The sequence below is a fragment of the Carassius gibelio genome, chromosome A17, assembly GCF_023724105.1.
Source record: "Carassius gibelio isolate Cgi1373 ecotype wild population from Czech Republic chromosome A17, carGib1.2-hapl.c, whole genome shotgun sequence".
NCBI classification, from domain to species: Eukaryota; Metazoa; Chordata; class Actinopteri; order Cypriniformes; family Cyprinidae; genus Carassius; species Carassius gibelio.
In genome coordinates this window covers 26,935,380-26,962,946 of record NC_068387.1, presented here as the reverse complement: position 1 = coordinate 26,962,946, position 27,567 = coordinate 26,935,380, and the positions used below count along the sequence as shown (strand labels likewise).

Genomic DNA, 27,567 nt, shown 5'->3' with positions numbered 1-27,567 from the left:
TGCGTGTGTGTGTGTGTGTGTGTGAGTGTGTGTGCGTGTTTGTGATTGTGTGTGTGTGATTGTGTGCGTGTGTTTATGTGAGTGTGTTTGTTTGTGTGCGCGTGTGCTGTGTGTGTGTGTTTGTGTGTGCTGTGTGTGTGTGTGTGAGTGTGTGTGTGTGTTTGTGTGCGTGCGTGCGTGTGTGTGTGTGTGTTTGTGTGTGTGTGTGTGTGTGTGTGTGTGTGTTTGTGTGTGAGTGTGTATGTTATTGTGTGCGTGTGTGTGTGTGTGTTTGTGTGTGAGTGTGTTTGTGTGTGAGTGTGTATGTGTGTGTGTGTGTGTACCTGAGACGTGTCCACAGGTTTAGGTATGAAGGAGGTCTGTGATATGAAGTGTGTGTTTCCCAGTAGGTCTCTCACTCCGTCCGCGTCTCTCTTGTATTCTTTGACCGGCTCGACCCTCATCTTCTCTTTGGGCAGCAGAGCCTCGTAACACGGCGCATAACCCGACGGTGGCAGGAACTTGAAGTCTCCGTGGCGACCGCCCAACAGGAAGCGCACCCTGAGACGACAGAGAGACGTGAGACGCTCGTCCGTCAGTGACTCACCTACAGCACACGCTGGAGCCTGACGTACTTGACGCCGGCGGAGAAGCTGACGACGGGGAAGAAGAGGCCGTCGATGTTGAAGTTCTCGAACATCCCCTGCACCGGCTGCCCGTTGATCCTGAAGGAGATGCTGGGAGCGTTCAGATCCATGCAGCAGCTCACCACATCATCAGACGCCAGAAGATGCTGCTTCACAGACGCCACTGTCCTCGGGATGCGTCCTGCATCAGGACCAATCACAGAAACAACACACATCAGACCAATAAAAACACACATCACAAGAGAATCACAGAGAAGGTTAGAAGAAGCAATAAAATAGCTGTAGAAATAATGATTACAAATACTGCATTAAATACCAACAAATAAATAAATTAGCTCAATTTAAACTGAGTTTGAACTTAATTTTAATTTAAATTATTAAAATAATCACCCAATATTTGCGTTTCAATAATTGAATTAAAATTTAATTATTTAACTTATTTAACTTTTATAAATTAAAATAACTTTTATATTAATTACATTATTTAACATTTGCCCAATATATTATGTAATGAGGCAATATTTGAATTTAATGAACTAAAATCACCCAATATTTACATTTTAAATACATTTTAATAATCACCTAATATTTTAATTTAAATAATTGTATTTAAATAATCAACCAGTAAATTTATTTAAATACTTAAAATTAAGTTAAATTTGAATAGGGCTGTCAGTTGATAAAAATATTTAATCACGATTAATGGCAAAAATTAAAAAGTATCAATTATTATTTTTACAAATATTATTAATTAATTATTATATTAATTAACTAAACAACATATAAATATATTTTACTGGCTTCATTGTTTAGATTTTTATAAACCACCGGTTCACATTTACAACTGCGTGTTTGCTTTTTACATTTATTTCTGAAGTTTAATTGTCGCACTAAGCCATATCACAATTCTGGTCTTTCCCTTTCCAAATTTAAGACCTCCTTTACTCATAATAAAGATTTTCTTCAACCATTTAAGACTTTTTATAGACATAAATATGATTAAACTAAATGTAAGACCTTTTAAGTCTTTCTAAAGACCCGCGGAAACCCTAAAATAGAAAACGCACTGCATTAATAAAATTAGCGCAACTAAAAAGAATTCGCGTAAATGCGTTATTAACACGATAATTTTACCAGTCCTGAATTTTTCATATTACCCAACATTTATGGCTGCCATGTTTTTATTCTTATTAGTTCAGGGTTATTTATTTATTTATTTATTAATTTAACAAGCCGGATCAGGGTTTCCCGTCACAAATCGTTCCGTCCATCTGGAAACCAGCCATCCGTGTGCTGCCTCAGAAGTCAGCTGTCTATGTAGGGCGCGCAGTGCTGTGGTACCTGACCACAGGTGCAGTCCATCGAAGCCGTAGGAGTAGAGATCGTCCCCTACACCATTGCCCCCCCAGCCCTCTCCGCCGCCCGGGTAGGGAGCATAGCCTTTAGTGGACGCCCAGCCCACCCGCAGGTGCGACGGCTCGCCCGTCAGGAAGTGATCCACGTGATCGATCATCAGCTCAAAATACCACTTCCTGTACTGGGCGGAGCCTTCGCTGACTCCCACGAAGATATTGGGCCTCATGCTGCAAACGAACACAACACACACAGATAAACCTCTACAGGGAGCAGAATATCTATTTAATCATCATTAATAAAATAAAAAAATATATATATATTAATTAAATTATAAATAAATGTATATGTATATATAATAACCATGTATAATTAAACTGAAATAAACTATTTAAAAATAAAAATTACTTGAAATAAATAATAAACATGCATAGATTTACATAAAATCATCAATAATAAAATAATTATATATACATTTACAATAAATTATAAATATATATATAAAATACAATTTATAAAACAATTTATAATTAGTCATCATAAACAATTATTTAATCATCATTAGTAACGAAGAATGTTTTTTATAAATGATTAAAACACATTTAGATTTAATAATGCGGAAAAAACATTGTTTATCATAAATATATATACATAAATAAAAATACACAATATTAAATAATAATAAAAAAAATTAATATTATATATATATATATATATATATATATATATATATATATATATATATATATATCATAAAAAAGATTTATATTTAATAAAAGTAATTCTCAAATATTTATATATATTTTTTTTCATAATAAATAAATAATTTTTTGTTGCTGTTGTTGTTTCCACATTATGAGCAGCTCTGACCTCTGGACGTCGTTGACCAATCGCGTCTGCAGCAGCAGATCTCGTCTGGGCAGCAGGTGATCACAGATCAGGTTCTGATTGGCTCTGACAGCGACTCCGTTACACACACACAGAGAGCAGAGGACGTCCAGGATCTGAGACACACACACACACACACACACACCATGACTCCCCAGAACTACCGTACACTACTGAGAGTCAGGGGCGTCAGACAGACCTTGTGGTTTCGTCCGTGTTTGTAGAGCAGAGAGATGATGGTTTTGATGTGTCCTCTCTGGATGATGTTCAGAGCCTCGGGACTTTCAATCAGAATACAGTGAAGAACCTCCAAGATCCCTGAGACGGCACGAGACACCCCAAAACACCCAGATTTACCTCCGTTCAGAGCAGATGCTGATCAACACACTCTCATAATAGTCTAAACACTGCTATAGAAATACACCATAGAAAACACAGAAATACCATTGAGTTTTTAAAGTCATTTACACTAGAGCTTAGATTTTTTGTATTTATTTTTTTTAAGTATCTTCTGCTCAACAAGGCTGCATTTAATCGTTTAAGAATATACAGTAAAAACTATTAAATACATAATTACCAAATATTTAAGCATTATAATTACAATTATGAAGCATCATAATTAAAAAATGAAAAAATAATCAAAATACAATTAAAAAATAAAATAAACTTAATTGATAAAAAATAAAAATTTAATCTTAACAGAAAAAAATCTAAATTAAAAAACATAAATAAATAAGCACACTTCTGAAAAAAAAAACAGTACATAAATACTTTTCAATGTTGATTTCACATCTCTGACCTCTTTTGTAATGTAATGATTTTAGTAATAGTTCTGTAAGAAGTCTCTTCTGTTCACAGAGGCTGCATTTATTTGATAAAAAATATGGTATAAGTAGTGATATATTTTTCCTATAATATGATGATTCACAGATTTGAAATAGAGATTATAAATGTCTTTACTGTCCTTTTCGATCAATGCAGTGCATCCTTGAAGAATAACAGTGTTGTATGTTTCTCAGACTGATGAAGCTGTACCTGAACTCGACTCCAGTCGCTCCAGTTTGCTGACGAGCCAGTCCAGGTTGTGTGAGAACTGTGTGCAGTTGTTCCGGTTCCCGCGGATCAGAGCGGCTGAGACACAGTGAAGCAGTTAAACATCACACAGACAACACTCCTGCCTTTCTAAAGGTCACCTCCTTCAAGAACGAGACGCAGCTCCTCAAACAGCCACACACCTGCTGCCACGCATTACAATGAGTGTGTGTGTGTGTGTGTGTGTGTGTGTGTGGGTGTGTGTGTGAGTGTGTGTGTGTGGGTGTGTATGAGTGAGTGTGTGTGTGTGTGTGTGTGTGTGTGTGTGTGTGTGTGTGTGTGTGTGTGTGTGAGTGTGCGTGTGTGTGAGTGTGTGAGTGTGTGTGTGTGTGTATGAGTGAGTGTGTGAGTGTGTGTGTGTGTGAGTGTGTGTGTGAGTGTGTGTGAGAGTGTGTGAGTGTGTGTGTGTGTGTTTTCAGTGGATACAGTAGATGGATTAACAGATATATAGATTATTTATTTATTTAATTTAAAAAATATTAGTTTTGTTAAATATATTTAAATAAAAAAAAAATTTTGTTACATATATTTGTTACGTTACATTTTTCATAGTTTTGTTAAATACAGTTATAGATATGTTTGTTAAATATAATAATAAATTATTTCTTTAAATATGTTTTGCTAAATATATTTAAACATGTATTTAAAATACAAAAATAAATATTTTGTTAAATATAAAATTATACATTTTTAAATATATTTGTAAAAAATTTATTTAATTAATACATGTATTTATTTAATATATTTCTAAATATATTTAAGTAATAATAATAAAAATATTCTGTATCTAATATATTTGTTAATCATATAAATAATAATAAATTATTTACTTATTTATTATAAGTATTTACTTATAATTAATTATCATCTATATCAGTGTTTCTCACTTAGAAATATATTTACTAATAAACTAGCTATTTTATATTTTTTAAGAATAAATACATGATTTATTATTCAAATGTTTTGCTAATATGTTAAAAAAATTATTTTTTAACATGTATTTTTTTGTTAAATATTAAATTATTATTTAAATATATGTGTTAAAATGTATTTAAATAATGCATTCATAGTTTTGTGAAACACATTTACAGACTTTAAAATAATAAAATTGTTTATTACAAATATTATTGTTAGATAAAAATGTATAAATATATTAAATTATTAAGAAAAAAAATATTATTGTTAAATAATAAATGTTAATGCATTTATTTAACTGTGTCCACATTCACTTAGCCGTCTCACTGATTAATACTTCTCAGTGTGTTGAACAGGGAGACGTCTAAAGCTTTCTGTGCTTGAACAAGACACTGTTGGTTGAGAAGCAAACACTGCAGAAGAGAAACTGAAAGACCTCAGCGATCGAGTTCTTACCCAGAAGCTCGTAGAGAAGGTTGAGGATGTCCTTCCACGCGACTCCGGCCTCTTCACCCGCACACTCTCCGAAATGAGCTGCGCTGTTATAAACACTCAAGCGGTCGATGCAGCTGGACACCAGGGACAGCATCCCCTGAGACACACACACACACACACACACACACAGACACACACACACACACACACAGACACACACACACACAGAGACACACACACAGACACACACACACACACACACACACCGTTCAGTTCTCAGAAAACGCTACATGTTATGAATCCTGTCTTCTTCGCTGTAATAAGTGATTTTTGTCTTGTTTTCTAATACGAATAATTAAACATTCTTAAAATCAAGATACATTTACATTGCAAAATTACAAAATGTTGTGTTTTCTGACAAATTGAATCAAATTAAAGTGATTTTATGCTTAAACGGAAAAAACATATCTTCCCATGGGGTTCAAAAAAATTAACTTGCTTTTCCTTTTTTAAATTAAAAAAATATATATAAAATTTTAACCCTATTTTCGAGCATAGACTTATTTGATGACTTTTTCTTTTTGAAGTAAATGTATTTGAAATGAGACAAAAATACAGAGTAGTAAAATATATTAAATTATAATAACATTATTTTAATAATAACAAATTATATTATAACATAATTCTAAATATTAAAATAATAATAAAACTTTTATTTTAAATTTTTGTTAAATGTTTAATTATTATTTACATTCACATTTTGTTAAACATGCTTAAAAATCTATTCAAATAAAAATAAAAATGTATTTCATACCTTTTTATATTTTTGTTGTATATTAAATTAATTTTTAAATACATTTGTTTAACTATTTATAAATGTTTTCAAATAATAATAAAATGCATTTATTTCATATTCCTGTTAAATGTGTTTAAATAATAATAATAAAACTATTTAGTTAACATTTTCATTATATATACTTAAAAAAGCTTTTTTTTTACTTCACCTTTTATGCATACATTTCTCAGAAAACAAGACTTATTGTACATAATTTTGCTTTTCAAGTAAATGTACTTGATTGAAGAATCATTAGGATGTTTGTTCTGGGAAACAAGACAAAAATACTGAGTAATATAATCACTTTTTGCAGTGTTGCATCAGGACTGCATCAATCGATTCACTTAACAAAATGATTTTAAGAGAAAACATTAGACATCCCGTAATTGATAGTTATCATTTGAATATGGTTATGTAACTTAAAAGCAACAGAAAACAATAAAGCTTTGTTGTGGTGACAGAAAATCGACAGTGTGCCGCTCACCTCCTGCTTGAAGAGGTTCTGTCGGTTCTTCAGCGAGCGCAGCTTGATCTGCTTCTTCTCGTGCTCCAGCTCGGCGTCAGGAAGTCTGAAGTACGCGATCAGGTCGTTTAGAGTCTGGAGAACCTCTTCGATGGGCAGAACCACAGACGAGCGGTTCTTGGCACTCAAACCGTCCAGCTCTCTGTCAAAACGGCATCAGAGACGTCCCACGTTAAACACCTGTGGCTCAAACAGTAGAGCACTGAGCTAGCAACACAGAGGTCATGGGTTCGATTCCCAGGGAATGAATGAACTCATCAAATGCAAGATGCATAAATGTTCACTGCTCTAGTAATATTATCAGTTTGACAGCACTTTCACTATTGGAAGAGTCAATTGATCTCTGAATAACGACTCTACTTTTTTCTGTCGGCTAAAAATTATGAAAATTATGAGACAAAAAAATCTGAATTCTGAGAAAAACGTGAAAATTATGAGATGAAAAATCTGAATTCTGAGAAAAACGTGAAAATTATGAGACGAAAAGATCTGAATTCTGAGAAAAACGTGAAAATTATGAGACTAAAAGATCTGAATTCTGAGAAAAACGTGAAAATTATGAGACGAAAAATCTGAATTCTGAGAAAAACATGAAAATTAAGAGACAAAAAAATCTGAATTCTGAGAAAAACGTGAAAATTATGAGACGAAAAATCTGAATTCTGAGAAAAAAGTGAAAATTAAGAGACGAAAAGATCTAAATTCTGAGAAAAACGTGAAAATTAAGAGACGAAAAAATCTGAATTCTGAGAAAAACGTGAAAATTAAGAGACGAAAAAATCTGAATTCTGAGAAAAACGTGAAAATTATGAGACGAAAAATCTGAATTCTGAGAAAAACGTGAAAATTTAAAAACGAAAAAATCTGAATTCTGAGAAAAACGTCAAAATTATGAGACGAAAAAATCTGAATTCTGAGAAAAACGTGAAAATTAAGAGACGAAAAAATCTGAATTCTGAGAAAAACGTGAAAATTAAGAGACGAAAAAATCTGAATTCTGAGAAAAACGTCAAAATTATGAGACGAAAAATCTGAATTCTGAGAAAAACGTGAAAATTAAGAGACTAAAAAAATCTGAATTCTGAGAAAAAAACGTGAAAATTATGAGACGAAAAATCTGAATTCTGAGAAAAATGTGAAAATTATGAGACTAAAAAAATCTGAATTCTGAGAAAAACGTGAAAATTATGAGACGAAAAATCTGAATTCTGAGAAAAATGTGAAAATTATGAGACAAAAAAAATCTGAATTCTGAGAAAAACGTGAAAATTATGAGACGAAAAATCTGAATTCTGAGAAAAACGTGAAAATTATGAGACGAAAAGATCTAAATTCTGAGAAAAACGTGAAAATTAAGAGACGAAAAAATCTGAATTCTGAGAAAAACGTGAAAATTATGAGACGAAAAATCTGAATTCTGAGAAAAACGTGAAAATTTAAAAACGAAAAAATCTGAATTCTGAGAAAAACGTCAAAATTATGAGACGAAAAAATCTGAATTCTGAGAAAAACGTGAAAATTAAGAGACGAAAAAATCTGAATTCTGAGAAAAACGTGAAAATTAAGAGACGAAAAAATCTGAATTCTGAGAAAAACGTCAAAATTATGAGACGAAAAATCTGAATTCTGAGAAAAACGTGAAAATTAAGAGACTAAAAAAATCTGAATTCTGAGAAAAAAACGTGAAAATTATGAGACGAAAAATCTGAATTCTGAGAAAAATGTGAAAATTATGAGACTAAAAAAATCTGAATTCTGAGAAAAACGTGAAAATTATGAGACGAAAAATCTGAATTCTGAGAAAAATGTGAAAATTATGAGACAAAAAAAATCTGAATTCTGAGAAAAACGTGAAAATTATGAGACGAAAAATCTGAATTCTGAGAAAAACGTGAAAATTATGAGACGAAAAGATCTAAATTCTGAGAAAAACGTGAAAATTAAGAGACGAAAAAATCTGAATTCTGAGAAAAACGTGAAAATTATGAGACGAAAAATCTGAATTCTGAGAAAAACGTGAAAATTAAGAGACGAAAAAATCTGAATTCTGAGAAAAACGTGAAAATTATGAGACGAAAAAATCTGAATTCTGAGAAAAACGTGAAAATTAAGAGACGAAAAAATCTGAATTCTGAGAAAAACGTGAAAATTATGAGACGAAAAATCTGAATTCTGAGAAAAACGTGAAAATTAAGAGACGAAAAAATTTGAATTCTGAGAACAATGTGAAAATTATGAGACGAAAAAATCTGAATTCTGAGAAAAACGTGAAAATTATGAGACGAAAAAATCTGAATTCTGAGAAAAACGTGAACATTTTTAAGCATTAAATTGTGAGACAAAAAACTTTGAATTGAGGAAAAGGTCAGTTTTAAGACAAACTCAAGAGGTCAAGATTGCAAAACGTAATCTCAGAATACTGAGAAAAACATCAAAATTGTGAAAAAAAAAAAAAAAAAACTAAACTAAAGACTAAACTAAAGAAACTAAATTCTAAGAAAAAAATCATTATTGTGAGATATAAATAAGTATCCGGGGAGGGCGGTGGGGGGGTGTTCACAAGACGTAATCTTGGAATTCTGATTAAAACACAATATTAAACCAGACCTGCGAGATATAAACTCAACACTCGGAATTGGCCATTTTAATTTTTTTCAGGCTTCCACTCAAACAGGAACAATCACAGGAGGCATGAAGCCTGAAGAGGCCTGAAGTGTGTCATGAGGAGCGCTTGTGTGACAGTAATGAGCTTCCCAGAATAACATGCAGCTTCCCGCTGATTGGACTCTGAGCCAAAACAGCATCGCTTATGTAAGATTATGAAACATATTTCCTGAAAACGGCCCGGGCGAAGGCCAGCACATGCTGCATCAGGAGCACGGCTCACGCTCAACACTCAAGATGCATGTGAGAGCTACAAATAGCCTGACAGACGTGTGTTTGTGTGCACCATCTGGAAGTTTATCAGCTCATCACTACGAGACGTCTGTGGAGGTGTTGAATGTGCTGCTAAACCACAGCTTTAGCTCCTCTGTACCTGATGAAGCAGCTGAAGAGTCGCGTGGTGTTGCGGATGATTCGAGCGGCTCTCGACTCCTCGTGTTGACATCGCTGTAACGTCAAACCATCGTCCATGTGTCCTTCTGAATGAAGACACACCTGAGCAACAGAGAAACACAGAACATGAGCTGAAACCAACATTTTATGAGCCTTGAGTGTCAGCAAGATAAAAATACTCTGAATTAATAGGAGCTCATAAAGTAGAAAGTGATAGAAGAAAATTTTACTCGACTAGTTAGATTAGTTAAACATGGAACACCGGAGGGTTATTTCAGGTAACTAAAATTAAAAAGTTAATTGTTAATTGAAATAACATAAAATATACATAAACTCAAATGAAAATTAATTCAGAATATACAGACATTTTAAAATCAATATATAAATCTAAAAGTAAAACCACAAAAGTCAGTAACGGTTATAAAATAGAAATTAACTGAAATAAAATAAAATATTAACAAAATAAAACTGAAATAAAAAATGCATAATGATTGTATAGACATTTTAAAATAAATAAACCTAAAACTTAAACCATACACACACAAAAAATTAAGCAACTGAAATAAAATAACAAAATACAATTATAATAAAAAAATAAAATAAAATAGTTTAACATTAAATAAATAAAACTAATAATCAAATAAATAAAAACTAAAAACATTTCATAAAATAAACATAAAATAAAAATAAATAAATAAATAAACTAAGTGAAATATAAAACACTTAAACTCATTTTATTACGTATAGTTGCCAAGACAATATTTTTAATTTTCACAGACATTAAAAATATTGAAAAAGCATTTTCAGTAACTTCAATACCACAAACTAATATATATATATATATATATAGTATTACAAGTTTTTCATTTTGACTCAATTTAACTTTAAATACTAAAAGTAAAACTTAAAAAATATAAAAATTCATTAAAAAACTATAAAATATATATATATATATATATATATATATATATATATATATATTTTTTTTTTATAGTTTTTTTAAGTTTTACTTTTAGTATTTAAAGTTACATTTCTAAAAACAGAAAAATATAAAAATATAAACTAATTAAAAATATTTAAAAAAGCTATATTACCCGAATGATCGTAAAATAGCACTGCTACTCATTACATCTGTGCTAGCTTTACACAAATGTATAACATCAATAATGCTCGGCTGGATGGAGAAACAGAACGTGTGAATCTCACCCGGCGTTTGAGCGGCCCGAGTCGAGCGGATTTGACATCTGGTGCCTGAAAGGACAGCCAGAGACCCGTCGCCACGTGCATCAAGAAACACAGAGAATCTCCGTATTTGATCTCGGCCACTCCCATCCCCTCGATGTCCCGCTTCAGACCACACTCCAGCTTTTCCTGGAGGAACACAAACACGAGATTCAAGACTGGAAACCTGGAGAAATCAGCTCGTTCTGTCACGGGTTGCACATTGACTTTCTATTAAAATCAACAATTGCAACATACACTGAACATTAATCCGTATCAAAACATTTGTGCAACAATTCAAGATTCACATTTGCACAAATTCCACTGAAAGCATGCATGGTTTACAGCTGATCTGATTCTAATCAATCATGTGATGCTGAGTGAGTCTGACCTGAGAACACGATGATAGATCAAACTAATCAAGATGAAAATGACTCGATAACAGCACAACAAACGAACATTACTTTACAGCACATCCAGAGGCAAAACTGATGAATCCTAATTAAGACGCTGGGTTTGTTTTCCCTGCTGGAACATAAAGAACAAAATCAAAGCAGCGGAGGAAGAATAACTGGATGACAGATGACTCATGATAATAGTGATGCTTCTTATTTAATAGAGCTCTGGAGGAAGATCTTCTTCACTGAATACTGACCCGTCGAGAGCTGGAATAACTGTCTGCATTAAACATCATACAGTCTCAGTAACTGCATCCATCCTTTACAGATTTAACACTAATAATTCAATAAACTTTCAGTGATTTAGACTAATATCGAAGTCTCTTCTGCTCAGCAAAGATGCATTTATTTAATAAAAAATACAGAAAACAGTGAAAAAGTATTAAAATTCAAAATAACTGTTTTCTGTGTGAATCTGTGTTAAAGTGTAATTTATTTCTGTGATGCTCCGCTGTATTTTCAGCATCATTCCTCCAGTCTTCAGTGTCACATGATCTTCAGAAATCATGAAAATATGATGATTTACTGCTCAATAAACATGAAGATTATTATCAGTGTTGAACACAGTTGTGAACTGATGGACTGGTTTGGACTCAGTAAATATTAGTAAATGTTGTGTATTGGGGTGAATGTGTGAGACCTTGGAGGCTCTGAAGCAGAAGGCTGTGGACGTGGTGTCTGATCTCTCTCTGTCCTGCAGAACGACGCCTCGGTCATCTGTAAGCGCCAGATAGTGACCGGTGGTCAGGTGACGCAGACGGAACGGCTGACCCCAGCGGATGTGACTGCCACACCAACTGAACACACACAGAAATGGGAATTATGGGTGTGCACGGTCACATAATTACTAGAGAACATCCTCGAGGACTTCTGACTTGATGGAAACCAGAGCACTAGATCTTCTCACCTGATGCGTAGTGGCTCCAGCCGCCAGAGAGATCGGGCTTTTGCTCCGGCTTTACCTGTCTCATAGTTCACCAATCTGAAAAACACCAAAGAAAACAGGATTGCATACTAAACCGATGCCTAAACAGGCTGTGGATTTGATTAAGCAAGTTAAACAACTCTAAAATTACATGTCTAAATGGTTTGACACACAATATTGTCTATTTTGCCAACAGCAATAGTTCCAAACTTTGTTTCATGACTGAATGAATCAAAATCGGTGAACGAATCAATGATTAAATGATTCGTTCATGAACAAATCAGCAGTTTTGAGTGAAACGGTTGAATCAGTCACCAGATGACTCACTCACTACCTACTGGAAGTGGTATTTAATTAAAAAAAAATTCATTTCATATATTCAATATTAAAATTATTTTTTTAAACAATGTCAAAGCATTATTTATGCAAATGCTATTGGTGTGTTAATACATCAAAATACTGCTGCTAGTTGATAATGATTTTTAGTTGATAACAGAATTTGGTGTCTTACTGGAAAAAATTAATGATTAATATGCATTATCTTATATGTTAAACTCTCACTTGCAAAATCTAATAAGGTTATAAAAAAATTGCCCTCATCCAGGTATAATAAGAATAATTCCCCTGGAAATTAATTCTCTCCATGGCTTAGCAAAATATTGTCTAAATATTAGATTAATTTGATTAATCAACACCGATAATCGATTCCTAGAACAGAATAACCGATAATCGGTTATCAGTAAAAATCCATAACTGTTATTTTTTCTGGCTTGCTGTGTTATGTTGTTCCTATAATTTAGTATCTATTTTAAAAACTTTTTGTTGATTAATTGGTTATTAGCTAAAGTGGTCCAACCTAGTTATAATTATCGGTAAAACCTAGTATCAGTCGACCTCAATTAATTATCACTGACAACAAAATCCTAGTAAATATCGAGATATATCGTCAATTTCTCACATGCCTAATACACACATATAATGAAATTAAACAATAAAACTGACTTAAACTCTCCTGACCTACAACTAACGCGCTTTAGAAGAGTTTTTCTGCTAACTTTGTCTCTAAAGATGAACGTCACATGGTTACTGAAGGCTTTATTAATCAGTTAAAATGCATTGCACATCTCATGGAAGATGTTCTCCTGCATTATATCAAATAACACTCCATCACTCAGCAAAATAATGGCTTAATATTAGAAGTTGAATCAATTGTTTAGATAAATCGGCACCGATAATCCATTGCTGGAACAGAATAACCGATAATCGGTTATCGGTAAAAATCAATACTTGCAGTTTTTCTGGCTTGCTGTGTTTTGTTTCTCATAATTTAGCTTCTATTTTAAAAACGTTTGGTTGATTAATCGGTTATCTGCTAGTGTGGTCCAACCTAGTTATCGTTATTAGTAAAAATAGTCGACCTTAACAAATTACAACTGTCAACAAAATCCTAGTTAATATTGAGATATAATCTTTTAGAAATTATTCACACACCTAATACAAACATATGGTGAAGTTAAACAATAAAATTGACAAACTAACCTGACCTACAACTAACGCGCTTTAGAAGAGGTTTTCTGTTAACGTTGTCTCTACAGATGAACGTCACATGGTTACTGAAGGCTTTATTAATCAGTTAAAATGCATTGCACATCTCATAGAAGATGTTCTCCTGCATTATATCAAATAATACTCCGCTATCATCAGCAAAATAATGTCTAATATTAGAGGTTGAATCAATTGTTTAGATAAATCGGCACCGATAATCCATTGCTGGAACAGAATAACCGATAATCGGTTATCGGTAAAAATCCATACTTGCAGTTTTTCTGGCTTGCTGTGTTTTGTTTCTCATAATTTAGTTTCTATTTTAAAAACGTTTGGTTGATTAATCGGTTATCTGCTAGTGTGGTCCAACCTAGTTATCGTTATTAGTAAAATCAGTCGACCTTAACTAAATACCACGGTCAACAAAATCCTAGTTAATATATATTTATATATATATAGAGAGAGAGAGATAGACAGATAGACAATAAAAATGACTTAAACTAACCTGACCTACAACTAACATGCTTTAGAAGACGTTTTCTGTTAAAGATGAATGTCACATCATTATTGACAGCTTTATTGATCAGTTTAGATGCATTGCACATCTCATGGAAGATGTTCTCCTGCATTATATCAAATAACACTCCATCACTCAGCAAAATAATGGCTTAATATTAGAAGTTGAATCAATTGTTTAGATAAATCGGCACCGATAATCCATTGCTGGAACAGAATAACCGATAATCGGTTATCGGTAAAAATCAATACTTGCAGTTTTTCTGGCTTGCTGTGTTTTGTTTCTCATAATTTAGCTTCTATTTTAAAAACGTTTGGTTGATTAATCGGTTATCTGCTAGTGTGGTCCAACCTAGTTATCGTTATTAGTAAAATCAGTCGACCTTAACTAATTACCACGGTCAACAAAATCCTAGTTAATATATATATATATATATATATATATATATATATATATATATATATATATATAGAGAGAGAGAGAGAGAGAGAGAGAGAGAGATAGACAGATAGACAAAAAAATGACTTAAACTAACCTGACCTACAACTAACATGCTTTAGAAGACGTTTTCTGTTAAAGATGAATGTCACATCATTACTGACAGCTTTATTGATCAGATTAGATGCATTGCACATCTTATGGAGGACGTTCTCCTATATTATAATGAACAAACACTCTCTCCATCACTTATACAACAACAGAAATCATTCATTTCTGCCCTCCGCGGTGTCAGATCTGCAATACATCTGAAGGAGGTCTAGCAGAAAATCCTTTAGAGGAGGACGTTTCTCTGATTATATTTCAAGGACAGGACGCAGCGCCACAGGCCAGAGCTGAAGACGATATCTAATCTTGCAGATGATGCACTAAACGCCAGCGCTAAAAATAGGCCACACGCCTACGATCACATCCTCAGCATCCTCAGACGGCCCTGGGTTACTTCAGCTCGACCCAGTTCAGTCTGACACACACTCGCTATACATAGACAACAGGCATTACGCCGGATCCTAGGGGATGCTACGTCACAGACACACATGAACATCACAGATAAATGACACATCATTCTGACCCCGCTTCTTTACACCAGCATTTGTGGATGAAAAAATATATATAAATGTTTATTTTTTAAAGAAAATGAGAAATGGTTTCTCTAGATAAGACTCTTATTCCTCAACTTAAATGAAAACAGAAAAAATATATATTTTTTAATTCTTATAAAAACGACCATTATCACAATGATATTAAAATTTAATTGGCCCGATGACGGTTTCTACCTCTGCTCTTCTTCACTCTGATCAGATCCCGGGATGGTCAGAACCTCATCGTGTCCATGAAAAAGACGCATCACATGACCTCCAAGAAGGTATCCTATTGGACGAAAGAAAAACCACCATGAGGAGTCAAGTATGATACACACACAGAACTTCAATACTAACTGTTAGAGGCTCATCGTGTCACTATCAGTTCTAGAAGTAGTTATGAGTGAAATAAACAGCACTAAGAAGCACCGACCTTCCTCCACGTTGCTCCCTGAGCAGGTGGGATGGACGTTCCACAGCGTCTGCATGAAGGACACATCCACCTGGATGCTGCCGTTGGATATGGACAGATGCTGAGGAGACCAGGTGCACAGTGGTTACCATGGCAACACATCCTCCCATGTCATGTCTGTCTCATGATGCATCAGAGGCCACAGCCGAGAAGCTTGGCATCATGGGACACGCTTGCATAAATTCAGAATGACCTAGAGAATTAACCATCCTCTAACTAATACACTGACGCTTGGATCTTCTGGAGAGACAGGAAGCAGATCACTGGGCCTGTGGATGACTGACTAATGCCCATCCGGAGCGGATCATCTCACAGGAGATCACACAAACACACTGCAGACACGTCCATGAGTCACGCATTCAGAGGCGACTGTGGCTTATACTGGAAGTGACAGTCATGGGTTTGCTGTATGAAGCTGCTGATGCTCAGACAGAGTGAATCAATACTAGAAAGATGAAAAAAGACTCATTTCTGCTACCTTATGAGCTTTAAAACAAAAGTATGTTTAAAACTTAAGTCACATGAATAAAATTTAATCTAAATTATTAAATACAAAATATTATTAAATAACTGCCATGAGAATGAATTAATAAATAAATAAATAAATAAATAAATAAAAATATGCTCGCAGCACTGAAAAGCTTGATAGTCATGTAAATAAATAAATAATAGATTGATAAATTTAATAAATTAAAAAATATTTAAATGTAAACAAATTATTAAACATTAGATTAAAATACATTTTGAAGTATAAAACAAAACATAAATATGTTTACAGCTCTTAAAAGCTTAATAATTATGGAAATAAATATATATATTTAATAAACGAATAAACAGAGTTCTGAACTATAAATAAAAAATACATAATGAATACAAGAAAATAAAATAATGAATATACAAAAAAACTATTAAAATGAACTAAATAAATACTAAAAAGTAAGTGAAATTAAAAAAATAAAAAATATATTAATATTATTGCTTGTTTTACACACTGGACTGATCTTACAGATTCACACACCTGAAGAAAATCAAACGTAATGTTTATTGTACTTCACACTTACCAGATATCGCTCTGATGAGACGCTGACGAGTATGAGATCATCTCCGATCCGCACCTTCTCCCCTTCTGATCTCTGTTTAGATGCAGGATGAATGGTCCACCAGCAGGCCTCACCTGAGAACACAAACACACGGATCATCAGATCTCAGATCTTCATCACCTTCAGTCTGAACAATCATGCTTCACCTGTCGAGTCTTCCTGAAGTCCCACATCAAACGACAGTTTATCCGTCACTGAGCGCGACGTCTTCAAACAGGTCAGATACTGCGACAGAAAACATTCAACTCTCACACATCCCGCAGAAAGTCAAACTACGGAAGTATTTTTCCACCACAGGATAAAAATAAAACAAATTCTCAATTTTAAATCTCAATTCCTCAATTTAAATTTCACAATTCAGAGTTTATATCTTTCAATGCTTAATTTTAAATTTTATGATTTTCAATTTAAAATCTTACAATTTTCATTTTAAATCTTGCAATTCTTAATTTTAAATCTTATGATTTTTTATTTGAAATCGTACAATTCTTGATTTGAAATTTAGTAATTTTTAATAAAAAAATTGCAATTCCTAATTTGAAATTTTATGGCTTTATATTTAAAATTCATTTGAAAACCCGTGGTTTTCAATGTGAAATCTTGCAATTCTTCATTTGAAATCTCATGATTTTTCATTTGAAATCGTACAATTCTTGATTTGAAATTTAGTACTTTTTAATAAAAAATTGCAATTCTTAATTTGAAATTTTATTGCTTTATATTTAAAATTCATTTGAAATCCCGTGGTTTTCAATGTGAAATCTTGCAATTCTTCATTTGAAATCTCATGATTTTTCATTTAAAATCTTGAAATTCTCAATTTGAAATCCTTAATTTTTTTCATTTAAAATATCAATTCTTGATTTGAAATCTTATGATTTTTCATTTAAAAATCTTGCAATTCTTAATTTGAAATCTCATGGCTATTAATATAAAATCTTGCAAATCTTAATTTGAAATTTCGCAATTCTTCATTTGAAATCTCATGATTTTTCATTTAAAATCTCATGATTTTTCATTTAAAATCTCATGATTTTTCATTTAAAATCTTGAAATTCTCAATTTGAAATCTCAAATGTTTTTCATTTAAAATCTAAATTCTTAATTTGAAATCTTACAATTCTTAATTTGCAATTTCGTGATTTTTCAATTTAAAATCTTGAAATTCTCAATTTGAAATCTCGATTTTTCATTTAAAATCTCAATTCTTAATTTGAAATTTTGCAATTCTTCATTTGAAATCTCCTTATTTTCTCAGAAAGGTGAGAAAAGGTCTCTATAACTTTAGATTAGTTTTATCCCGTGGCAGAAGCATGCTTCCCTATGAGACGGATCTGATGGAGGAAGCTGACGAACCATCCTGCTGAAGGAGTGTCTGAGGAGCACAGCGTGGCCGTACAGTAACGTCCGGTGTCCTCCGCTCTGAGCCGCCTGAAAACAGTGATTACAGTCACTCCATCATCAGACACACTCAAATCACAGCGTGACGACAGTGAGAATCACTCACCTTTCTGATGAACTGCTGCGGGAGGTGTGAAGAAACAACAGAAAACAGCTTGAGACGTTTGCTTTAGATGATAAACACTCGTCATTACACAACAGATACACGAGGAGACTGAAGCCAAAGATCAGAGCCGATGAGGAGACCTTTATCATCCGCAGGGGGCAAAAGCAGCATCGCTGGACCTTAAAGACGTCTGACCTTTAAACAAAAGCCCTGCAGCTTCAAGCAGATCATGAAGAGACACTTCAGACTGATGCTGGTACGACTATCAACACCGAGAGCCTCAACCTCAGATTATTCTATAAATATAAACATATTTAAAAAATTATGCATTCATTTTCCAAATCAGTCTTATTTGAGTGTCATTGATATAATATTTTAGTTTTTGTTAATATTTTTTGAATTATTTATTTTATATATATAGCAATTTTGTTGTTTTTGAAAAATGTATTCGTTTTTTTTTTTTAGTTTATTTCAAGTAATCAATATATACTATACTATAATATAATATATATGCTAGATGAAATAAAACTAGTTTAAATTTATTTCAGTTTATTTTTATTTTATTTCAACAAATTAATAAAAATACAATAAAAATACTAGCTGAAATAAAAAAGCTTAAATTAATTTCAGTTACTTTTTATTTTAACAAATCAATATATAATATAAAATAAATTCTAGCTGAAATAAAACAAGGTTAAATTTATTTCAGTTAATTTTTATTTTATTTCAACAAATTAAAATAAAATATAATATAAATACTAGCTCAAATAAAACAAGGTTACATTTATTTAAGTTAATTTTTATTTTATTTAAAGTAATGAATATATAATATAATAAAATATAATTTATAATATAATATAATATAATATAATATAATATAATATAATATAATATAATATAATATAATATAATATAATATAATATAATATAATATAATATAATATAATATAATATAATATAATATAATATAATATAATATAATATAATATAATACTCGACTTCTCCTGTAGCTCCTGGACGAGGGTTTGTTCTGACAGCTTCATTTATTACCGAGCACAAGATATTCTGACTGAAGCAAACGATTCACTGCTGGTTAAACACAGGGTTGTATTCATGAAGATGGTGTGTTTCCGTACGTACGTCGTTGTTCTGTCCGGTTTTGGCGAGCATCTCCTGCAGCGCTCGGACGGACAGCGACTGCTCCAGCACAAAACTACAGATGCACAGATCTGGAGGAACATACTGAAACACACAGTATATAAGAAAGAAATCACACGCAAACTCTGCTTCAGCATCATGAGCGGCACATTTTCATTGCACAGCCGCTGAAAACACAATGATTAAGATAAATGCATAAAAACACATCATTTAGACGCAGCTGGACACACTGAATTACTGACATTACATTGACTTTCATGCATTTGACAGAAGCTTTTACCAAAGCACTCGTTTTCTCAGTTCATGCATGGAATCGAACCCATGACCTTCATGTTGCAAGCACCAAATAAAAGATATTCTAAAGAATTGAGGGTTAATATTATGTGCAAACTACAAAACTCAGTCTGTGAGCAAGTAGTAGTTTTCAGTAACCAAAAATATTCGGCCAAAAATTAATTTCAGGTTTCGGTCAAAACAGTTTTGAAGGGAATATTTATTCTAGTTTTACTTAAAATGTTGCTTTCATTATCTGAATAAATCTGTCATGAATTCCAGATTTGTTACAGACAGTGTTTAAATGTTTATATGGCAACAATAATTTATATATCATTTAAGTGTGGATTTTTTGGCAATTTTTTTTTTTTTACAAACAGTGTCACTTCAGTATCATTGAAATACTATTATAGTTTTTAATAAAAAAATTTATTTTAATTTTAGTTTTTTTAATTTCAATTTTTGCTTTTTTTGTCATATATATATATATATATATATATATATATATATATATATATATATATATATATATATTATTTTTTTTAATTTATTTATTATATTTTATTATTTATTAATATTTTATTATATATATTATTTTTAATTTCAGTTTCAGATTAGTTTTTACAACTTTTATTTTAGTAAATTTTAGTTATTTAAGTTTTAAAAGAGTAACTAGCTGAATTTACTCTTGTTCAGTTTGTGTTTATTTCAAATATTTTTTAGTTTCAGTTTTAGTTAAATATAATAACCCTGTGTGCAACTTGTTTGACTGTTGATTATTAAATACATTTAATTAAATAGTTATCAAATAAACTTTTAGTTTTCAGCTAAATATAAATATCACGTGTTGATCTTTATTGCATCTTAAAGCCTATATTTTGTTTCACTGTAGAAACTCACTGTAGACAATAACAACAAAACATTAAATATAACTGCAAGACCCTCTAATAACCCAGCATTCATACGTGTTCAGAGATCTCTGTTTTCAGGACACTAGAGTTCATTGTGCAAAAGGAAACGCCCCTGAACTGAAGGTTCGAGTGTGATTTAGAGGCGCTCGAGTGTTTGGAGCAGGTTTGGGATCGAAGCCAAAGAGGTCAGAAGATCCCGCTGACGTCTGAGGAGAGCAACGAGGAGATAAATGAAGCACAACCAACAGCAAACTGGCCTCCTTTACTGAAGAACAGCAAACAAAAACTCCTAAAAGTGGATCACGATGTCCAGATAATCCAGGTCTGCTGGAGAAACTTTCTCAGAGCTTCAGCTCTCTGTTATTAGGACACGAACTGCTGAAGAACGACCTTCCAGACTCTCTCTCTAGCACTCACACGCCTGAACTCATTAGTTTGACCCCGTAAAATCACCAGGGTTATTATAAAAACACTAAAAATTATTACAAAATAAATAAAAAAGTAAAAATAAAACACTTTTGTTACATTAAATACATTTTAATTAAATTAAATAACATTAAAAACATAAAAAATGAATAAAATATATTATAAATTATTATTATTATTATTATTATTATAAATAATAATAATAATAATAAAAAACCAAAATGACTCAAGTTTATAAGATTATATTTAAAAAAATAATTAAAACAAAATATATCAATAGAAATATACAGAAAATATAAAACAGAAAATATTAGTAAAAATATTAATAATAATAATAATAAAAACACAAAACAAAATGATTTTAAAAAATGTATAAAAAATATATATAATTTTTCATAGAAATATATAATAAAACTTAAAACAGAAAATATGTTTAATTATTAAAAAAAATATTAAATCTTAAAAACTATAATACATATTACACAATATCTCAGTTATACTAAAATAACAATAAATCCTTCAGCAAAAGTGTGAAGATGATGGTTTTAAACAAGACAAAACATTCATTAAAACAGGTTAAAACAACTGAGATTAAGATATTTCTGGTTTTAGTTCACTCCTTCAACAACCTGATTTTAAAATAGATTTCTAGACCTGTAGAAATCATGGAAAGTTATAAAATATTAAAACCAGTTATGCCAAGATCTAAAACGTAAGGGAAATTCTGAAATCCTTGTCTCTGGCAGTGAAACTGGACGAAGAGCTCGTGTCTAACGATGAGGAGCAGCTCTGCGACACAAACGAGCCAGAGATCTACATATCAGTGCATGCTGTTAATAAATTAATATGACAAACGAGAGCAGCGCTGAGAGACTGATGCGTCCTGACAGACAGAAACAAACCTGAAGGGCTGAAACACTCGGCAAAGATCTCAAAATATTCATTTCCCAAGACCTGATGACCTCCATCATGTGGAAAACTAGTTTTTTTTAAGGGAAATATCACACCATTTTTCTTCCATGTTTTAGTTTTAACAGTAAACTTCTGTTATATATAATATAATTTAAGCATTTTAATTTCAGTGACCTTTGAACCTTTGAATAAAAATACCAAATGAAAATAAATACTTTAAAAATAAAAAACAGACTAATAATTAGTTCATAAAAATATCACAATGCATAAATTGTAAATAAAAACTAAATAAAACACAAATCATTAATTAATAAAACATAATATTTTAATAAATATTAAATAAAAACAAAACACTAAAAATTATTTCATAAAAATAAAACTTTAAAAAAATAAATAAAAATAAAACACTGATAATACGCCCATTTAAATATAAAACTAAAATAAATACTCTAAATATAAAAACAAATCAAGAAAAAACACTTACTAAAAATATATTTTTAAAATGTAATACTTTTAAAATAAAAGTATTACATTTTTTAAAATAAAAAAATCTAAATAAAACATTAATTATTAATTCATAAAACATAAGTTTAAAATAAATATTAAATAAAAACAAAACACTAACAATTATTTCATACAAATATAACTTAATAAATTCTCTGAATATAAAAATAAACCAAGACAAAACACTTACTAAAAAAAAAATCAATTTTTTAATTTAATACTCTTAAAATAAGTATTTACATTTTTTATAAAAATAATCTAAATAAAACACTTAATTAATAAAAATATAATATTAAAATAAAAACTAATCTAAATTGAAAAACGTACTAAATATTTTATTGTGACGATTAACAGAATAATTAATATGGGAAAATATTGTTAAAATTATTGAAGTATTAACTGAAACTCTCAGTCGGTCAAAGGTCTTGAGAAAGGTTTGTGAATCTAACAGGCATCGATCATGTGTGAGTCCTGATGAAGTGTTTTAAGCGCTCAGCTCATCAGCTGTGAAAGTGGATCATTAGTTCTCTTTCTCCCTGAGGAGCGACGCCTCTCATACGAATAGAAAACGCACAATGAAGACAAAGCAGCAGCGTTAGCGGCGATACATCATCTTCGTCTCAGCTAATTAGCATCACTGCTAAGAGATCAGAACTAAAGCCAATGAGGACAGCGAGCATCTCTCTCTCCAAAGCTCAGGACGACAAACACCCAACCACAGATAAAGTGCGCGCTAAAGTCAACCAGAAGATACAAAGTTACAAAATTGTAATAATAATAACAACAACAACCAAAATGCTAGCTATCAATGATAAGTAGTGAATAATACATTTGAATGAGTGACGATCCTCCTCACCTTAGCCTCTGATGTGGGCTCCAGGTAACACAGGCGGTTCCCCAAACCCTCGGCGCTCAGACAGAACTTGCGGTTCTCCTTCTGAATGCAGGCCACACACTGCAGAACCACCTCATCATCCTGATGGAAACAAAACAGAAATCACAGACACTACTAATCACTGAACGCTCAAATCAAGCAAAAGTCCTGAATAATTCATCTGAACACTCTTTCTGACCATTTCTTCAGTCACATTATTATTTATTCATGAGGTGGAAACGGTTTAAAATGTTCATATCGATTCATGTTGATACGTTTAACCCAGTTCAAAAGTAGGTCAAAAAGACTGTTGACCTCATCTTTTCCGTGGATATGCTGTTATGGTTGCTCGTAAGGTAAGAGTAATTCATCATTCATAACAGTAAACCCTCTACTTTTAATTGAATCCACTCACAATAAAAACAAAACGTTGTGCTTTTATAAAATAAAGAAAACCTACATGATGATAAAAATGAACCGAAACTCAGATAATACACGCCTCACAGACATAATAAATATATCTATAGAAAGCTTTAAATGACTATTTAATGAAATAAAACATATCCGAAACAAAAACTATTTTATTATAATCATAATCCGTATAGATGCATTTCTTAAAGGCGCATCTAATGAGGAGATGGCGAGCACTGCACATGAACTATTTGCTTGTTGTTTGTCGTGGTAATCAAATCAAAACTCTTTCAAAATGCACCTTTTCCCCAAGCATTGGGAACTTTTAATAACTCCCCACACTACAACTGCTCCCTGATATGTATATGCATTGCATAGTCGATGTATAATTTTTATAATAGCCTATAATCATCATAACAGTATTTCATACAGTACTCTGTGTGTGCTCTGTGCGTATATGGGCACAATGAAAGGAAAGACCTGCAGACCTCTATGTGTGTGCGCTTCTCTGGTAAATGTGCTGATGTTGTCGAGTGCCGAAGCACAATATCAAGATGCTTAATTTAATCGGGGGAAGTTCTGCAGCATCTCACCGTCTGCTTTATTACATTTAAACCGCTGATTGACATCTGCATTGTGCAGCACTGAAGCATCACTGAGGGTCAAAGGTCAACGGATCATACACCTTCCGCTGATAATGAGATAAGCAAAAATAACTAAATAAAAAAAGACAGACTTTGAGGTTGGCTTGAGAAAGAATAGCCTGAGAGTTTATTAAAGCAGTTTTAAAAGGTTGGTGCTAGATAGATGTTTCTAGCATGATGCTAGCATGGTGCTAATCATGTAGCTAGGGCTGGACAATAAATCAGTGCTTGCCAAACAAGTTACTCAGGTTTTTTTTACTTTTAATGACAATACAGATGTTTTTTTGTCAACTCTTACGGAAAGATTAGGTGTAGATGTGTAGAAATAACAATAAATTCAGTGTATAATCATTTCTTGTATCGTATATAGTTGTGGGATATTTATTTTGCACTCTGCCATGTCCACTGAAAAATTACAATTAACAGGCACTGTGATGTATTGTGTTGTGTTAACGTAATTAAAATATAAATTTTTTATAAAACATTGGTAAACATCAGACCTAAACTTATAATATTTATCCAACTACTTAATTCCACTTCTGTAAGTAGTACAGATTACAAATTTACTAGACGTTATAATGACGGAAAGGGAATAAGTGATTTTAATCCATGAATCGTGTGATGTGAGCGGCTGTGATGAGACTGAAGTGACCGTGAGCTTTAATGACCCGAATGTCTCACATTTAGAAACAAATACAACGAATCATTTACAAACCAAATAAACGTCAAACTGCCAGCGCTGCATATTTAATGCAATTCATCCAGTGATGATCCAGAGTTTAGATGAATCACTTCTGCCTGTTTTATTCTCAATTAAAAGTCACTTTGGGCAAAAGCATCTGCTAAATGAATAAATAAATAAATGCAAATGAAATACAGCTAGAGGATGAGAACATATTCATGCTTCAATTAACACTAAAACAAATGAAAACTACTTCATCAGTGCATCAGCAGCAGCGGCAAATGTTTGTCCGGGGAATCCAGGTCATTTCCCAAAGGAAAGAGGAATCACAAACCAGATCCACACATTTCTATTAATGCATTTGGCGGATGATTTTATACAGTTTGAGCTACAGGAGCTCCCGTAATCTTTCTACAGTAATGAGGACAGCTATATTTAAAGGGCTCATGAACTGAAAATCTAAATTCCCTTGATCTTTTGACATGTAAGAGGTCGTTGTAATACAAAAATATCCAGTAAGTTTCAGAGTACAAAATTTTCTCATTAGTCTAAAATCAGCTTACATTGAAGCCAGTCTGCCAAAACAACAGCATGTGAAATGAGCCACTCTATGATGTAATAGTGTGGATAAACCCCGCCTCCACAGAAGAAGATCAATGCCTGCTTCTACATCACTGCCTGTTTAGCCCCGCCCACCGATTCTACAATAGCTGCCTGTTTAGCTCCGCCCACCAATTCTATATCACTGCCTGTTTAGGTCCGCCCACCGATTCCAAATCACTGCCTGTTTAACTCCGCCCACTGATTATTCATTACTGCCTGTTTATCTCCGCCCACTGATTATTCATTACTGCCTGTTTATCTCCGCCCACCGATTCTATAGGACTGCCTGTTAAGCTCCGCCTACCAATTCTTCATCACTGCCTGTTTAGCTCCACCCACCAATTCTATATCACTGCCTGTTAAGTTCTGCCCACCGATTCCAAATCACTGGCTGTTTAACTCCGCCCACCGATTCTTCATCACTGCCTGTTTAACTCCGCCCACTGATTATTCATTACTGCCTGTTTATCTCCGCCCACCGATTCTATAGCACTGCCTGTTAAGCTCCGCCTACCAATTCTTCATTACTGCCTGTTAAGCTCCGCCCACCGATTCTTCATCACTGCCTGTTTAACTCCGCCCATCAATTCTATATCACTCCCTGTTTAGCTCCGCCCACCGATTCTTCATCACTGCGTGTTTAACTCCGCCCACCGATTCTATAGCACTGCCTGTTAAGCTCCGCCTACCAATTCTTCATTACTGCCTGTTAAGCTCCGCCCACCGATTCTTCATCACTGCCTGTTTATCTCCGCCCACTGATTGCGTAATTCAATCTAAAAAATAAAAAACGGACAAAAATAATAACAATTTTCTTTTATTTATAAGAAAAACAGAAAACAATATGTGTGCTACAAATAATGAAAACAGCATAGACTAAAAGATCAATCTTGAAACCATCAATTTCAGCTAATCAAACCACAGATGGATTAATCCACATTGACAATGCAGCCGTAATAAACATGCACACACACACGCACGCATGCGCACACACACACACACACACACACACACACTTAGAGTAGAGCAAGTCCTGCTGGAGGAGGTTTATTGAGATCAGCGTCTCTCTCTCTCTCTCTGTCTCTCTCTGAAACACTGCGTCTGCGTTTATCTCTAACTGTTAAAGCACATGCTGACGGAGGCCAGGACGCCGCTGCGCTTCGCTTTCATTAAACACTGCTGACTGCTCAAACGTCTCGCAGACGACAGGAGAACCAGCAGGAGAAACTCTAACAGGAGTGTCAGAAGCAGATCTCTACAAAGCACCTCAAGCATGGTTTCAGAGGGAAGACCTGAAGATCTGTTTAAAGCGTGTTTGTCAGTCGCAGGTTTGTGTGGTGTGTGCCAGATATTCCTGCGCCAACCGTCTGTTCCTCGATTCAGCAGATTAAACACAGACAAATGACCCTCAGACCCAATCCAGACAGAACAACGTGAAATTTGGCAAATCTGGAGGAATAAATCAAAAGCAGGGCTGTGGAGTAAACTTTTTAAAGTTTCTGATTTGATTTAGCATTAAAGCAAAAATAAGAACACAGAGAACAAGCCCAATAGAAGTATCTGATAAATACAAAAATAGTGCTTTAGTTTGGCCAAGGAGCTGGTGTTAAAGCTTCACGTG

At 32.9% G+C, this 27,567-nt stretch overlaps 1 protein-coding gene across 3 annotated transcripts in view; it reads right to left on the bottom strand.

Moving 5' to 3' along the window:
• LOC127933154 (ryanodine receptor 3) overlaps window positions 1-27,567 on the bottom strand; it is a 112,757-nt gene that overhangs the window by 79,666 nt on the left and 5,524 nt on the right. For all 3 annotated transcript variants that reach the window (XM_052529910.1, XM_052529911.1, XM_052529912.1), the window contains exons 2-21: window positions 23,589-23,708; window positions 19,689-19,790; window positions 18,549-18,563; window positions 18,398-18,472; window positions 17,188-17,266; window positions 17,003-17,115; window positions 15,903-16,002; window positions 15,665-15,758; window positions 12,311-12,385; window positions 12,044-12,200; window positions 10,931-11,095; window positions 9,705-9,826; window positions 6,629-6,809; window positions 5,331-5,466; window positions 3,903-3,998; window positions 3,067-3,185; window positions 2,850-2,983; window positions 1,968-2,209; window positions 615-807; window positions 324-540 (exon numbers count right to left, since the gene is read on the bottom strand). In XM_052529910.1, the coding sequence (XP_052385870.1) occupies window positions 324-540; window positions 615-807; window positions 1,968-2,209; window positions 2,850-2,983; window positions 3,067-3,185; window positions 3,903-3,998; window positions 5,331-5,466; window positions 6,629-6,809; window positions 9,705-9,826; window positions 10,931-11,095; window positions 12,044-12,200; window positions 12,311-12,385; window positions 15,665-15,758; window positions 15,903-16,002; window positions 17,003-17,115; window positions 17,188-17,266; window positions 18,398-18,472; window positions 18,549-18,563; window positions 19,689-19,790; window positions 23,589-23,708 (2,535 nt within the window). The remainder of the gene's footprint in view (window positions 1-323; window positions 541-614; window positions 808-1,967; window positions 2,210-2,849; window positions 2,984-3,066; window positions 3,186-3,902; window positions 3,999-5,330; window positions 5,467-6,628; window positions 6,810-9,704; window positions 9,827-10,930; window positions 11,096-12,043; window positions 12,201-12,310; window positions 12,386-15,664; window positions 15,759-15,902; window positions 16,003-17,002; window positions 17,116-17,187; window positions 17,267-18,397; window positions 18,473-18,548; window positions 18,564-19,688; window positions 19,791-23,588; window positions 23,709-27,567) is intronic.